The sequence below is a fragment of the Hyperolius riggenbachi genome, chromosome 5 (genome assembly GCF_040937935.1).
Source record: "Hyperolius riggenbachi isolate aHypRig1 chromosome 5, aHypRig1.pri, whole genome shotgun sequence".
NCBI classification, from domain to species: Eukaryota; Metazoa; Chordata; class Amphibia; order Anura; family Hyperoliidae; genus Hyperolius; species Hyperolius riggenbachi.
In genome coordinates this window covers 332,334,213-332,352,130 of record NC_090650.1, presented here as the reverse complement: position 1 = coordinate 332,352,130, position 17,918 = coordinate 332,334,213, and the positions used below count along the sequence as shown (strand labels likewise).

Genomic DNA, 17,918 nt, shown 5'->3' with positions numbered 1-17,918 from the left:
GCAGAAAAGGTCCATCTCTTTGATTGAATTATGTAAGAAGTCAAATGGGTTGCTCAAAGTAAAAATGGTGTCATCTGCAAATAAGGAATTTTTTAAATTCCAAACTGCCCACTGTTATACCTGGAATGCCTGGAGAATCCCTAACCCTTTTTGACAGTGGCTCAATACACTACGAAGATGAATACATCTTTAAATTATTAGTCAGTGTGTGCCCATTGTAAAATATTACCTCACCCCTGACATGCATTCCTACAATTTTCACAGGAACTGGTATCTTTACTGTGGCAAGGTGTATACCCCCCCCCCCCTTCGTTCCCCATCTGTTGAGCAGAAAAGTCAGTTGATTCCCAAAGTTCTCTGAAAAGAAGGGCCTAATTACACCACACCCACATCAGTGAGGGGGCAGAGCTACATACTAATATCCTGTTATATAAGGATATAAGAAGTGTTTCTGCCGCTGAAACAGAATAGCAAAGGTTAAAATAAGTATCCTGAATCATTTAGTACTATCTGCTATGTTGCTGTGTATCATCAAAAGGATTCCTTTTAAAGTTCGATACACATCAGCCAACTTTCAATTCCATCAGCTTCATTAGTAAAAATATAAAGAGTTGTCCACACGGCAGTTGATGTACATTTGATTCTATTGTGAAGAGAGTTCCAAAAAGAAAAAAGCCTATGCTCCAAAATTTGATCCAACAGGAAGCAAATGAAAATTTTGAAAAATCCATCAGATATTTGCACAATGATTGTCTGACTTGACCCATCAAGGTTCTCTTTAAGTCAGCACTCAATATCAATCACTTTTTATGAGTAAAAAAATAAATAAAAAAAACATGATTTGCAGTTGATTTAATGAAAGATTTGTGATTGAATGGAAAAATCAATGCAAGAAGTATGGAAATCAAGTGTTGTGACTTCACTGGTAATGTGCTTTTTCAGGGGGTCATAAAGTATTGATGCCAAAATGATCAGCATCATAGCCTGGGAACTAGCACTGAAGGTCAGGAATAAAATGAAACTGGAAAAAAGGGTGCAGGAACCCTCACAGAAAAAACAGTGCTGCCATAGGTACCGATTGTAAAAAAAATGAAATTCGATCGCATGGTGGCACCCACTATCAGGTGTCTACAGGTGCCAAAACTGACCTTTTCTGCTGCACACCGTGGCTTTTATAATGGCCACGATATATACCAAGCAAAGGTTAAGCATCACCAGGGAGGGTCTTAGGGTTAGACACCCCCAGGGGGGTTCTTAGGGTTAGGTACCAGCAGTGAGGGTCTTAGGGTTAAGCAACACCAGGGGAGTCTTAGGGCTAGGCACCACCGGGAGGAGGGGGGGGGGGATTAGGGCCGAATATCACTCTATATACATTTCCCAGTTGGTAATTAGTTGCCACTCTGTGTAAACTGAATTAGTAAAAAGTCTAACATCATATGGCAGAGAACTATAAACAGTCATCAAAATATTGTTGAAATGAACTCATACGGTTATTAAATCGGAAGAATAAAATATAATTCTGTCATTCCGGTCCCAGAGGGCAGAAGATTTTTGATGTAATGTATGCAATTTTAAATTAATCTGTATTACGTTTCTCTTCATGTTGGAAATGGGGTTTATTAAATTCTGGCAAAATGCATGGCTCTCCCTAATCTCTTGCAAAGTGTTTTAGGATCCTCAGGCATTGAATGCATACTGTGTATTACCATATGCTGATCCTTTATGCTCATATTCAATTGAAATTCAGGGCACATAAATCCAGTATCAAAGTGGAAGAGATTTTGCATGCATTCATGTGTTCATAACCTAATGGAACATCACAGCTGAGGAAATTGTACATTGCGTTCTAACCACAAGTGCAGGCGTTTGATACGCTTGTGAGGATCTATGCTAAGTTCTCTGCGCTGTCATAAATTGGTCTGACCATGGGGCTCAGGCACTTCCGAATATCACCTACTAAGCCCACCTTGATAAGCAGCACATTTTCCTCCTAAGAACTCATTTAATTTTAGAAGATTTTCATCCCAGTGTTAACATAGACTATCTGTTACACAAAAATTTAGTTAATGTGAAGCTTGCCAATGATTTTGTAGGCTTTATTTATTTATTACTTGACCCTTTTTCTTATATTTTTATATTATAACATTTCTGTCAAAATAATATAATTGTTTCTCTTTAAGGGCCCATTTCCATTAGACGTCCTAAACCCAATGCACGGCAACAGTTTCCATTGTGTGTGGAGCGGTGTGGAGTGATCCGATAATCTGCAGCATGCTGTAGTTTCTTGCACAGCAGCATCCGCGCACAATCGCTCCCCATGTCGTCCAGTCACTTCCGCATCAGGATATGTAGAAGTGACGTGGCCAGCAGCGCTAGCGATGCGATGTGGCGAGGTATCTAATCGATGGAAAAGGGTCCTTAGGCTCAGTTCCCATCGCACTAAATAATGTTCCCGTTCTGTTACGTTGCAAAGGACATGTCAATGGATCCAATGTTAAGAATAGCTCCTGCTTCCAATAGCTAGTATGGTTCCCCTGTGTATGTTGCATTAATCGCAATGCAAAGTCCCGACCTGCAGTCTCTTTCCAGATAGCGGATGAGTTTCCCTTAGGAACCTATGGTGGAAACGCACCTACTCTGGGCGCGAACTGGATGAGAAAAATCAGTTGAAGTGGACACTGAACTGTCCGCTCCAATCTGAACGGGCTGTCGCAAATGGGAACTGAGCCTTATAGTAATTAGGTAGATAATTTGTACTGAAACAATGTTGGCTAAGTTGCAAAAAATTGTCAGTTGACAGGTTTGTAAAGAACCCCAGTGGATTACTACCATTAGGACACTTGCCATGGCTTGGAAAATGGTGGGAGCCTTTTTAATTATTATTATTATTATTATTATTATTATTATTATTATTATTATTATTATTTTGAATATATTTTGAATTTATATAATGATGACATATTCCACAGCACTTTACAGAGTTGTCATGTCACTGTTCCTCAGAAGAGCTCATGATCTTATCACTGGCTCAGTCATAGTCAAAGACCAAATTTAGGAAAACCAATTCATTTAGCTGTATGTTTTTGGAAAGTGGGAAGAAACTAGAGTGTCCAGAGGAAACTCAGACAAACCCAGAGTGAACATATGAGCTCCATGCAGATAATGTCCTGGCCCAGATTTTTTCTTGGGACCCTAGCGCTACACCATGCCACCAATTTACATTAAAGAATGTTGTTAGATTAGGAAAGGAGTATAATGTATCCCTGTAGTCATTCCATTCAGTTGTTATCCGATGGCTGCCTTATTACTGTATCGTGGCTGCCTTCTTTTATTCTCACTTCCTTTCTTGGGGTATGTGAAGGTGAGGAACAGCCTCTTCTTCTTAACAGTGGGACAAAGGCAGAATCTTCCCCGTGCAAGGCACCACTCTAATACTAAAAACCATGTGTTTGGGTTGGCTCATGGTATGGTTTAGCTAATTCCTCCCCTTATCTTGGCTTGTTTATCTACCCTGATAGAAGGACTATCCTCAGTCCCAGTGCCAGTTAACACATTATTGTACTCTGATTTTCTGTTAGTCATGCTTAATGTGCACAACTGGTCCTACGTGACCCCGATGTCACATTGTGAATACTTGTGTGTGTGTGTGTATATATATATATATATATATATATATATATATATATATATATATATATATATATATATATATATATATATATATATATATATATATATATATATATATATATATATATACATATACATGTGTGTATGCATGATTGTGCCTTGTGAAGAAGTAGGTCTATGATAAAACATTTCAGGACAGTTCCTTTTTGTCTCTTAAGGCAGTCTTTGATGTGCCTGTTGGTGTGGTCCTAGTGCTCATATTGTAATTGTTTGGTTTATTATATTGCTGTCATGTACCTACCAGCAGAGTTTCCTGCATTTTTATTGCCATTTTATGGGTCTATACTGCGCTGAATTGGTTTTGTATTCTGTGCTTTTGTATTTGAATAAGTATTGTTATTTTTTGTTCACATTTAACATCTGTGACAGCTGTGACCACAATCATTCTGAACACATATTATCCTATATAGTATGGCATGTAACCACTCTCTATATTTTTTGCATTTTCTTTTTTCAGCTACCAATGTGGCAAGGTTGCCTTCACTCAGTCAGTATGTTAACGACGGTATTGTCGATGACGTGTATGTTGCTATGCGCAGGGGTGGGGGGGGGAGGGAGGGAAGGATGGCAGACTAGACAATGACAACATATGACGTAAAGTATGTGAAAAGTACTATCACTGTATTGAGTGCTTTCTTGCCTACTGGTGGCTTAAAGGGACCCTAAGCAGACGCCGTGAGTTTGCATATAAGCATACCCACGGCTATTTGGTTAAGGGGAGACACTTACCAACCCTTTAGGTAAGCGCTCCTGTTTCTGGGCTGGCCGCTATCAATTGCATTGGATCCGGCGACTCTGCTGAAAGTCGTGATAGGGCCCTGGAAGAAGAAGCCTGCGGGTCCTGTGTGCGTGTGCACAAGCTTCCTGGCTACTTCCTCCCAACGGCGCGTGAAACCCAATATGATGCATGGCAGAGGAAAGGGGAAGTAGCCAGGAAGCCTTCGCAAGCGCAGAGAGGATTCCATGTACTGTACTTGATAGTGGCCAGCCCAGGAGCAGGAATGTGTACCTAAGGGATCGGTAATGATTTCCTCTTAACCAAATAGCCGTGGGTATGCTTATATGCAAACCCACGGTGTCTGTTAAGGGTCCCTTTAGATGTATTTTATTGATATTTTTGAGGGGCAGCTTACCTAAGTCTGTGATGAACATAAATAAGGCAACAACAGTATATTTTCGAAACAGAAAACTAATGCCATTTTTCTTTTTCTAATTATGTCTGATTGTTAGCTACCCTAAAATGATATTTGTTCATCCAATAATCTTTCAGACATGGCAGCAATATAGATTTCTTTGCTGATTTAAGTTTCATACATCACATAATTAAAACTAGAGCTTGTCTGTTTTCAGATCTGAATAGAAAGATGATTTCTGCAGACTCGGCAAGGCGACGGAGCTGTGAAATGGTAAACACACCATTGCCCTGTGTTAAAAAAGCTGTTCATCATATTGGCAAGTTGGAAGGGAAAATCAAAGAGTGGTTTGTGCAGGTGAGTGTTGAGATTAGACATTATTATTATTATTATTATTTTTGTGGGCCCCTTTTAAATGTATGAAATTGCTAAGAATGCATTTATTCCATTTTTATGTACAATGTCCATTATTATTATTTTGGCATATAGTTATTTCCATCAGTTCCAATAGCAACCTAACAGGAAATAAGGACAATTATAATAGCTGTAGTTATTTGCTCTAAAAAGAGTATACGGGAGAGTCAGATTCAAATGCAGGGTAAATGCAGCGAAAGTAAACATGAGTTCATGAAAAATGGATTGTGTTGTACTTACAATGCATTTACAATACATTTCCATTCACAGCGATAAAAGGTGAAATGCAGCTAAAAAGCAGCAGAACAGGACATGCTGTGCTCACAGAAAGTAAACAAATACAAAACAACTACACAGGGCATGGCAAAAGCAAGTCATCGTGCTTTATAAAATCCAGGTTCAAATTTTAATATTGTTTTGGGGTCATTTGAAACCCAACTTCAGACCAAAATAAGACAAAAATAAAAATACAATGAGGGAAAGACGTATTTGACCCCCTTCTGATTTTGCAGTTTGCCTTCCAACTAAGTGAATGACCAGTCTATAATTGTAATGACAGGTTTATTATAGCTGTGAGAATAACATCTGAAGAACTCTTAAAAACCCAGTGTGGCTAAGTCAGAGCTTGATGTGCATTTAAATAAGTGAAAAAAGTATTTGATCTCATATCAACCACCAAGATTTAAAGCTCCCATGTTCTTCAGTTCGCCTGTAAGGATCCGCTCAGCTGGCTGCACTGGCAGACAGCTGTTTGACCATTCCTTATGTCTGAGGGATGCAGGTCTCTGGAAAGGAGACCTGGCTTCATCTTGCAACTTTCAGAGTTGCTTTGCTGAGGGATTTGCATAAATGCAAATTGCCCAGCTGTCCCCTTTGAGGGCTGGCAGTATTAGAAGCTATGTTTCCCAGAGTCCTTTGCTGGTCATTCCTTCAGGGTTTGTTGAAACACTCCTAGAGTGTCAGCCATGCTATATCTTGTCAAAGTTATCTTAGAGTAATTCCTGGGACTGCACTAGGCAGTTTCCCTAGTGCAGTTAGATTGTATATCTGTTTTGTCTGTCTGTTGCGATTGTCCTGTTCCAGCGGTGGTCGACAGGAAATCGTTCTGGTTGTCTGGGTGCTAACCGGAGCAGCGGTTGCTACCGGTAGTCCCTTCTGATCTGTCTTGCTTGGATCGCACTAGCCTCTAGCGGTAGTGGCAGTGGATCCTTCTGTTCTGTCTTGCCTGGATCGCACTAGCCTTGCTCTAGTGCTGTGGATCCTTCTGTTCTGTTTTCCTGGATCGCACTAGCCTCTAGCGGTAGTGCTGTGGATCCTTCTGATCTGTCTTGCCTGGATTGCACTAGCCTTGCGCTAGTGCTGTGGATCCTTCTGTTCTGTTTTCCTGGAGTATAGCTGGAGCAGCGGTTGCTACCAGCTATCTCATCTGCCTGTCTTGCTTGGATCGCACTAGCCCCTAGCGGTAGCCGCTGTGGATCCTTCTGATCTGCAATTCTGTTTCTGTACCTGGATCGCACTCGCTCTGGCGGTAAGAGCAGTGGATCTTTCCTAGCTTATTCCTGTTTTCCGTTTGTCTGTCTTGTCTGATACAAACGCTTGCTGTAGGCTCGGTGAGGTAACCGCTAAGCAAGCGCTCGCGTTCTTTGTTTCGTGTTTGTCTGTCGGTGGTTAGTTAGGCGTGCTTGTCTCTGTTGTGCTTAACACGCTGAGACCGCACTGTAAACGCGTTCGCTGTTGCGAATGAGTGCGGTGTTCACGTTTAGTTAGCGTTTATTTTCTTTATCATTCTCATTGTATTATTTACTGTGCCTTTGCTCCTCTCGTGTTCTGTTCTAATTTTTCTTGTGTCACTTCTGGCGATCACCTTTCTCGCGATCGCGTTCCTACTTTTGTTTCTGCTGATGTGTGTTCACCGTCGCAGGGTCGCGACTAGATTGGTGAACACACATTCATCCTGTACCTGTGCTCAGTAGCGTCCCTACCATAGGGCGGCAAGGGGCGCCCCGCACCGGGTGTCGGGCGCCCCAGGGGGTGTCATCAAGGCCTCCCACAGAGGCCTGTGCTAGACAGGAGGGGAAGCAGCACGGAAAGGAGGGGTGGCGGGGAAAGCGGCGGGGAGGGGGGCCGGACCCCCCACCTCCCTCACCTGGGTCCCCTCCTTCTGGCGCTTCCCCCTCCTAATTAGTCGCAGCGGGCAGCAGCGGGCAAGAGACTCACCTTCCTGCGTTCCAGGCGATGGCAAATAGCGTCATCGTCACGTGACGCTGGTCTCCGCCTTCTCCACCGCTCACTGTGCTTCCTGATTGGCGGAAGCACAGTGAGCGACAGAGAGGTCGGAGACCAGCGTCGCGTGAGGATGACGCTATGCGCCATCGCCAGGAGCAGGTGAGTGAGTCTTCTTCGCCGCTCCTGCCCGCTGCTGTTAATTAGGAGAGGGAAGCGCCAGAAGGAGGGGACCCAGGTGAGGGAGGTGGGGGGTCCGGCCCCCCTCCCCGCCACCCCTCCTTCCAGGCTTTCCTCACACTGGGGGCAATTGTACTAGCTATACTGGGGGCAACTAAATTAGCTATACTGCAGGCACCTAAACTAGCTATACTGGGGGCAGCTATACTGGGGGGCAGCTATACTAGCTATACTGGGGGGCAGCTATACTGGGGGCAGCTACACTGGGGGCAGCTATACTAGCTATACTGGGGGCAGCTGTACTGGGGGCAACTATACTAGCTATACTGGGGGCAGCTATACTGGGGGGCAGCTATACTGGGGGCAGCTGTACTGGGGGCAGCTATACTGGGGGCAAATAAACTAGCTATACTGGGGGCAACTAAACTAGCTATACTGGGGGCAACTAAACTAGCTATACTGGGGACAGCTATACTGGGGGGGCAGCTATACTAGCTATACTGGGGGCAGCTATACTGGGGGCAGCTATACTGGGGGCAGCTATACTGGGGGCAACTAAACTAGCTATACTGGGGCCAACTAAACTAGCTATACTGGGGGCAACTAAACTAGCTATACTGGGGGCAGCTATACTAGCTATACTGGGGGCAGCTATACTGGGGGGCAGCTATACTAGCTATACTGGGGGCAGCTATACTGGGGGCAACTAAACTAGCTATACTGGGGGCAACTAAACTAGCTACACTGGGGGCAGCTATACTAGCTACACTGGGGGCAGCTATACTAGCTACACTGGGGGCAGCTATACTAGCTACACTGGGGACAGCTATACTAGCTACACTGGGGGCAGCTATACTAGCTATACTGGGGGGCAGCTATACTAGCTATACTGGGGGGCAGCTATACTAGCTATACTGGGGGGCAGCTATACTAGCTATACTGGGGGCAGCTATACTAGCTATACTGGGGGCAGCTATACTGGGGGCAGCTATACTAGCTATACTGGGGGCAGCTATACTGGGGGCAACTAAACTAGCTATACTGGGGGCAGCTATACTAGCTATACCTGGGGGCAGCTATACTGAGGGGCAGCTATACTAGCTATACTGGGGGCAGCTATACTAGCTATACTGGGGCCAGCTATACTAGCTATACTGGGGCCAGCTATACTGGGGGCAGCTATACTAGCGATACTGGGGGGCAGCTATACTAGCTATACTGGGGGGGGGGGCAGCTATACTAGCTATACTGGGGGCAGCTATACTGGGGCCAGCTATACTGGGGGCAGCTATACTAGCGATACTGGGGGCAGCTATACTAGCGATACTGGGGGCAGCTATACTAGCTATACTGGGGGCAACTAAACTAGCTATACTGGGGGCAACTAAACTAGCTATACTGGGGGCAACTAAACTAGCTATACTGGGGGCAACTAAACTAGCTATACTGGGGGCAGCTATACTAGCTATACTGGGGGCAGCTATACTGGGGGCAAATATACTAGCTACACTGGGGGCAAATATACTAGCTATACTGGGGGCAACTATACTAGCTCCACTGGGGGCAGCTATACTGGTGGAAACTGTACTAGCTCCACTGGGGGCAGCTATACTGGGGGAAACTGTACTAGCTATACTGGGGGCAACTATACTAGCTAATACTTTAAAATACAGTAAGCTCCGCCCTCATCTGGTCATGACCACGCCCATTTTTTTGCTGCGAAGCACGCCGCAGGTTGTGGCCACGCCCATTTTTAAGGAGGGGGGGTGTCTTTTAATACCCAGCACCGGGTGCCAAATGCCCTAGGTACGCCACTGCCTGTGCTCTTTCTCTTTAAGGGCTGTTCAGCCCCGCATTGTCTTGATCTGTACAATCCCCATCTGGCATCTGTGGCCGTGCAGCGGTTGTACTCGTCTGCACTCCACAGCGTTATCTGCCGGTGGGAATTGCCCTCTACTGGTGCTTGCACCAAAGCTGGATTCCCCCCCTTCATACGCTTGTGGATTTCCGCTGTGTCAGCGCACACCTTGTGCGCTGATCACGGAGATTATTCTGCAATCGTTACATCAACCCTTAGCCTATGTCCAACCTTTCTATTGAAGTTGTGTGTCAATTAAAAACCACACATGGGTCTTTTTCAGTTCTCTATGAGGAGATTCTCTATCAATTCCTGTTCCTAGGACCTCCGACAGTAAATGTGTTATTGGTGGTACTGAGGGCAGGATAAGAAAGATGCCAATAAAAAGTTGAGGGGGATGCTAACACATAAAAAGGTGTCATTTGTGGTGCCATCTGTTCCTGTTGGTGATATGTACCCACCTCCTGCCTGGAGTCAGCTCGAATAGAAATTCACCCAGATAGGTCAATGGCAATTAAAACTGGACAAAGAAATAAAAAAAAAACTATTTTAACACCTTTTCACATTATTTCCAACGATTCTTCGTATGAACGATCTTAAATGATCGCTTGGGACAACTAATGGACAAACATCTCCTAACCAATCAGATTAATGAAATTGATACGAATTTCGGTTTGATCCCATCAATCTGATCAGACAAAGATTTTTGTCCATTAGTGGTCCAAAACGATCATTTATGATAGTTCTTATGAAGAATCATTCGTAATCGATTATTCCGCAAATTATATAATTAGTGCCCACCTTTACCCTTTAAACTTCCATTCTTACAATCTTCAGTTGAGCTGTAGCAGACTTATGTTTTTATGGATAGGCACACAGCATGTATGCAGGCAAACATGGCTTTACAATTCATTTTTGACTGAAAAGTTCAGTTCCAAATGGTAAAAAATGTATAATTTTCACTTAACATGGTTGTGTTGAGGCCATTCCTTATTGAATTTTAGGTTTAGTAGGACTTTAACCTCTTTTTCCACATGCACATTCTGACAACATAGAACATGTGTCTCTGGAATAGGAAGTGGCCAATAACTAGTTTCTTAAACAAATATCTAATTAAGGAGTTTCTACGTCAATAAATAATAACCTGTCATTGAGGGGGCTTGTATTTTTTTATCAAGAATTTTTAATCATGTATTCTGTGCTATTTTCATTTTTTTCAGCAAATGGTTATACCTCCAAAAAGAAGCGTAACATGGTAAGACTGCTCTATAACCTTGTCATTAATTTGACTTTTTATGTTTTCACTGCAATTGTTAAAACCATTGTTATATACCGCTGTCTGTCATGTTTATATTTGCAACCAATAAATCAATCATAGTTGTCTTGTTTTTGTTAAAATTATTTCTTTTTTTTTGTAAAGATAAGTGCAGAGATTAGGCAGTTTATATGTGTTATGTACAAAATTTTCAATTTGTGTGGAGTTGAAAAAGCTGTTCACGCACAATGGAATGTAACTGTTCAACAACACAATATTAGATCAATAGATAAATCATGTTTCACCTGACTTGTCCATCCTCTATTGTGACTGAGCATGTGTGATGATTTCTCCAACATTGGTCATCAGTAAGTTATCTCTTCTATAGATGTAGAAACACATAATTCATTGCATCGTCAAGTGAGACATGATCATAACCAGTCAATCAGAATGACTCCCCCAGTACAGTATATCTACTCCCCTGCAGACTTCATCTAACCGCCCAGGGGAGTAAATATACGTACTCCCGCTGCTACCACTGCTGTACGCGCTCCCGCTTATTTGTGCGCTCGTTCATGTTGCCATCTGCCCGCCAGGAGATCAATGAATGGGAAAGCAATTCCTAATCATTGATCTAAGTCCCCGTAGCAATTATCGGCGCCTTTTATGAGAAGCTGCATGATCATTCTAATAAATAAAAGTTTCCTATCCTCAGTACACTTCCTGTAAGCATACATATTTTGCTTACAGGACGTATAAAAAAAAAAGACTGAGGCCATCTTGTGGCCAAATAGTAAAACTACATCTAAAAGTATTTTTTTTAAATGCAAAGACCTGTTTTTACATTTTAAATTAACCCCTTACCTCCCACACTCCCCAATAGTTACCAACATTTATTTTTTTTGTAAAAAAATACAATGAAATAAATTTACAATTATAAAAAATGCATAAATAGTTTTCTTAGGGACTGAACTTGTTTAATATGTATGTCAAAACGGTATAATACTGTTACTTTACAAATTATGGGCTTTTTATTAATGATGGATGCAAAACTGAAAAAAATGCATCTTTATTTCCTAATAAAATATTGGCGCCAGACATTGTGATAGGGACATCATTTAAATGGTGTAATAACCGGTACAAATGGGCACATCAATTACGTGGATTTTAATTATGGTAGCATGCATTATTTAAAAATTATAATGGCCGAAAACTAAAAAATAAGGATTTTTTTCCAATTTTTTTCTTATTTTTCCATTAAAAAACATTTAGAATAAAATAATTCTTGGCATAATTTACCACCCAAAGTAAGCCTAATTAGTGATAAAAAAAAACACATTTAACACATTTCATTCTGATAAGTAGAGATAAAGTTATTGGCAAATGAATGGAAGGAGCTGAAAGTGAAAATTGCTTGGATGCTGAAGGGGTAAAACCCCTCAGTTGTGAAGTGGTTAAAGACCCAGTTATCAAGAACTCAACTAACCAACAGTCTAAACCAGGCATGGGCAAACTCGGCCCTCCAGCTGTTACGGAACTACAAGTCCCACAATGCATTTGCCTTTATGAGTCATGACTGTGGCAGAGTTTGCCCATGCTTGGTCTAAACCAACCAACACAAATCACACAAAATGTTTCTTGGCTGAAGACAGGTTTGTCAGCCTAACTGTACAGAGTACCCAGAGAGTTCATTGCTACCCCAGACCCATTACAAAAAGTAAAAAGGGCTCAAAGAGACCAAAAAGTCCACTTAAAAGTTATGCTTTAATGTAAATTTGCTTTATTAAAATAGAAGGTATTTGCAATAATTTAGATTTAAGCCCTGGGGCTTCAGGTAGGCCTACATTCCCTGTGAATCACAATCACTATGTGATTTATGCTGCAGCAGATAGGCAGCTGACATTTTTCTTTGTCAATGCTTAGCAACAGACTTCTAGAAGTTTGTTCCCTCTATGTAAATCCTGCTTTGTATTGTACACTGCTGGACATGCTTTGTATCATGGCCATCATGGCCATCAGTAGACCTTTTCCAGAGGGTGAGAGACAACATATTTTTGTGCACCACAAAAGAGTGATATCAATAGAGCCACCAACGTTGGTACATTCGGAGGGTTTTTGTTATTGCATTTCCCTATACAATTTACATAGACATCTCTAGTATGGCAGCAACCAGTTTTTAATGGAGGGAACTCCCTTTTACACTCCCACCTCCACTGGTAATGTGTCATCAGCTACTTTAGAAAATGTTTCCTGTTTCCACAAGTTATGTACGATTTTCAGACTATTAAGCAGCACAACACCTTTATATTGTCACACTCCATTAAGGCTGCTTACACACAGGGACGTTACAGGTGCGCCTGTAACGCTCCCCCAACGCACAGCAATGTAACACAAGTGGGCTGTTCACACAGCCCACGTTGCGTTACATGTAACGCTGCTCATTCTCCCGAAAGTGCAGCATGCTACGGCGTTAGAGCGGCTTAAGCCGCGTTAGACTGTCTGTACATGCGCAGTCATGTTGGGGAGGAGCGGAGAGCGGCCAGGCACATGGCTAATTAATATTCACTGCACGTTGTGACGTGCAGTGTTTACTTCCTGGAGCGGCCGCTCTGTGCGGTGATTGGCCGGCGGGACCACGTGATGCCGCATGCGCACAAGAGTACACATCACGGCATCACGGACGCCAGAGTGAGCTGCACAACGCGGCTCACTCTGACGTCCACATAGAAGAGCACCAGGCGTCGCGTTAGGTGCACGTTATGCGACGTTAACGTGGCACCTAACGCAACGTCTTAGTGTGCAAGTAGCCTAAATGGAGGCTAATTTTGTGTATTTTACATTTGTTTAAAGTAACAGGTTTTCCTTTACACGTGAAATGATACTAATATCATCTTCATTTTAGGGCATTATATGCCAGCAGTGACGATGCTGTGATAGATACCCCATTGGAATCTCCAGCCCTGCACATCAGGGGACTTGGTCTTTTTGATAAAGGTAAGGGGGAGAGGAGAGACAGTGACAGAGTGAACAAAGCTTTCCTCATTCACTTTTTATGCTAATTCTATGTAAATGTATGCAGCTAGAAAATGGACCATTTAATTAAATTAGCATAAACATTTGCATCAGCTCAGAATTATTTACATCTTGATCTCCTCTATTGTTAACAAAACAAAATGTATACCAAAAGATTTAAGCTGAAGGTTTCACATAGTCTATAAAGAGACTGAAAAGTCTGGTTTTAGCCATCTTATAAGGAATGTTAAAATATTGAAAGTTTGCACTAACTGGAACAACTAGGGGTGCTTTTATTGTATGCATCCTGGTAAATATGATTAGAAGGGATACAGGACTGTGCTTTATTTGTGTCCTGTGGAGTGCTGCCCTCTTCTGGAGAGCTGTTGCCAGCACAAGGCTATAACTTGGTTTCAGCACAATTCTGTTTAATATTTAATGTGCCCAATTTGCTGAAAATAGCAGCACGCTGTCTTTTTTTTGTAGCATGGGGCCTTGCTGTTTTTTGCATTTGTAATTACTTGAGGAATGACGGTTCATATTTAATGGACTGGGCTTATATCCTGCTCTCATTTAACAAGTAGAGCCATACCTAGTGAAAGCTTACTGGTTACTTTTAGAAACTCCAGTTTTCAAGTTATCAGAGTTATTTCTGAATACCACTGTTATGACTTGTATATGAAGATGCAACACATCTTGGCATATAGCAAGTGGAAATACACCGATCACCCTCATAGGATCCGGACAATGCCTGACCACAGACAGCCAGTCCACAAAAAGTTATAGCTGATGGTGTCTGTAATTAACTGTTTTGGATACGTCCATAATAAAGTTTGCTATTTGGACATTCTGGGATAAGTACAGACCTATTTCTACTATACAATCCCGGCATAAGCTGTTGGCCCCACTTTGCAGAGTAACTGCTGGCAATTTGCATATCTTAGGCCCACTTCACACTGGCAGTTTAAGATGGTGAATCCACCGCCAGTCGGCAGTCCCAGTGCACCTGCTGACCGCCTGCTGAAAGAGATTAAAGAATGGTACACATTTTACAACTGTATATTTGTAACATTAATATGTAATACATTTTTAAAATGGAAAAATATTTCAAGTAAGACTTAGCAATGAAAAAACAAAGTCTAAACTCCACACATATGAAGGCCTTAAAATTTTCTAAAGCTAGATTCCTCCTAAAGGGAAACAATCCCTCCACTCAGTTCGCCCGTAAACTCACTGAATATTACAAACCCCCGCATACCTATAAGCTACGAAATAAAAAAGGTACTGTGGAAACATTGCCCTCTGGTGTGATAAAAATATTTGAGGACTACTACTCTAGATTACTGGGACAGTCTCCTGGTTTTGACTCGGTTGCTCTTGGATCTTGGCTGGATCAACTTAATCTCCCTACATTATCCAATGAACAATTAGATATGTTAAATGCCCCCATTACTATGTCTGAAGTTCAGTCTACTATAAAATCTCTCAAATCCTCCACAGCGCCAGGACCTGATGGCTTTTCCCCTCAATATTATAAAAAATTCTCAGATCTCCTATCTATCCCCCTTACTAGCCTTTTTAATAATATTCTCAAAGGATGTAAATTTCCCCCTGAGATGCTTGAAGCTTCTCTTACTCTTCTCCCTAAACCAGGGGCTGATCACACTACCCCAGCAGGATTTCGCCCCATATCTATATTAAATAATGACATTAAGATCTTTGCCAAGATCCTGGCTGTGCGGCTGGGTTCCATTGTGGGTTACCTTGTTGGGAATAACCAAACAGGTTTTATTCCAGGAAGACAGGGATCAGATAATGTGAGGCTTGCAGTCGATATAATTCAAGACGCAGAGTTAAATAATAATAGACTGCTGATGTTAGGGCTCGACATCAGCAAGGCTTTCGACTCGGTGGGCTGGCAGTATTTATCCAAAACTTTACAACGCTTTGGTTTCTCAGGTCCTTTCCTCACAGCAATCCTTTCTATGTATAATGACCCCACTACAATCATTCGTATACCTGGAGCCTCCTCTGCAAACATAACTCTCAAACGTGGTACAAGGCAGGGCTGCCCTCTATCGCCTCTGCTTTTTGCCCTTGCACTTGAGCCACTGGCAGAGGCGATCCGGCAACACCCTGATATTGCAGGATACGGTCATGACAATTGCAAATTAGTGCTCTATGCGGACGATGCACTCCTATTTTTAACCCGGCTGGTCACTACTCTCCCTAATCTATTTTCCCTACTCAATACATTTGCGTCCTTATCAGGACTTTATGTTAATACTTCCAAATCAACTGCCATGCCAATTAATCTACTGCCACACACTATAAAATTACTGGAGGCAAACTTTGATTTTAAATGGTGCAGCAAGACATTTAAATATTTGGGTGTTCTGCTTACACCATTATATAGTAATCTTTTTGCAGCTAATTATCCCCCCCTATTTCGCTCTTTAAACACGTTATTAAAAAACTGGTCCCATTACAAGGTCTCTTGGTTGGGACGTAGCTTAGCCTGTAAAATGATTATACTTCCTAAAATTCTTTATTTATTCCGTATGCTACCCCTTACCTTTCCCAAAAAAATCATAACCCCTATGCAATCTCAGATTAACAAATATATTTGGAATGCAAAGCCAGCCAGAGTCAGGGCTCAAATTTTATATAGACATCCCACGCAGGGAGGCATAGGCCTACCCAATTTATGGCACTATTATCTTGCTGCTAAACTAAATCAAATTCTAGACTGGGGCACTACTATTTCCCCTCCACTTTGGTGGAATTTTGAAGCAGTGGCTGTCCGCCCTTATTTTCTTTCTCATTTGATCACTGTAGTGACCAGTCGGGATATATCTTCTCTGGTTAAACTCAATAGGATTGTGGCCTCGCTTGCTAAATTATGGTCTGACATTGCTTATAAGTTTAAGTTAATCAAGTCTCTACCTGCTAAATTATCCTTTTTGGGTAACCCCAGGTTTGCTCCAGCGTTTCAAAACTCCTCTCAATTTGCCTGGTGGATGGAAAAAGGCTTAATAACAGCCTCCCGCTTTTGGTCTGGCAATGCGTTTGTCCCATTTCAACATTTAAGGTATACTTTTGATGCCCCTTTAAGAGAGGCCTTTCGTTATTGCCAGATCAAACACTTTTATAAATCTCAATTTCCTACTCCCCCACCTTGGGAACCTTCTACCTTTGAAAATTTATACTTCAATCCAGCTAGACATAAAGGAACTATATCAATTTTATATGCCCTTTTATCAAGAGGGACAGAGGATAACGAAAAATTGCCATATATGAGGGCCTGGGAGCAAGACCTGAATTGTACCTTAACCCCTTCCCAATGGTCTTCCTGTTGGGAGGCGGTTTCAAAAGTAGTGAAATCCAATATTCTGAAGGATACCCCGGTAAAATTATTATTGAGATGGTATTTCACCCCTGCGCGGTTGCATACTATATATCCACAGGTATCCCCTACTTGCTTCCGTGGATGTGGCAGGCCAGGTACACTATATCACATTTTTTGGGAGTGTCCAATAGCAGCGCAATTTTGGTCCAGTATCAGCACCCTATTCTTTGAAATTTATAAAACCCATATTATACTAGGTCCCTCCCAGGCTCTCTTATACATTTCTGATGGATTAGTTGCAGGCCCACGTCTGACTTTTTTTAGATATTTAATTTGTGCAGGGCAGTGGACCATTGCCTTTAAATGGAAAGCACCTACTCTTGACATTGACACGGTAAAACATCGCCTAGATTTAATTGCACTAACAGACCGGGTTTTCTACATAGGCGTTGAAAACATGGACCGCTTTAACAAAATCTGGGATGCTTGGTTAACATATAGGGGACAACGTTAGGAATTTTATCAACAGGACTACAGGATGTTATTCGGAAATTCACCTGGAGAGGGCGGAGAGGGAAGGAAAGTTGTTTACAGGTTTGACCGCACATGAGATTTAAGTGTTGTGTTCTTTTGTTTTGTCTTGTTCTGTAGGCTATATTTAGCCTATTATATTCTACAATTTCCTTATTTGATGTGCTTATTCGATGCAATGTCAATTTTTTTCTGCTATTCTGCACTAGCTAATTTTAACAATATCTGATGTTGGTAATATGTATATTTCATGCACATCAATAAACTTCGTCT

The 17,918-nt window shown here is 42.1% G+C and overlaps 1 protein-coding gene across 2 annotated transcripts in view; it reads left to right on the top strand.

Annotated features, from left to right (window-relative positions):
* Positions 1-17,918, top strand: part of CCDC178 (coiled-coil domain containing 178) — a 392,130-nt gene that overhangs the window by 39,036 nt on the left and 335,176 nt on the right. For both annotated transcript variants that reach the window (XM_068237320.1, XM_068237319.1), the window contains 3 exons: positions 5,041-5,180; positions 10,719-10,753; positions 13,656-13,747. In XM_068237320.1, the coding sequence (XP_068093421.1) occupies positions 5,055-5,180; positions 10,719-10,753; positions 13,656-13,747 (253 nt within the window). In that variant the 5' untranslated portion in view covers positions 5,041-5,054. The remainder of the gene's footprint in view (positions 1-5,040; positions 5,181-10,718; positions 10,754-13,655; positions 13,748-17,918) is intronic.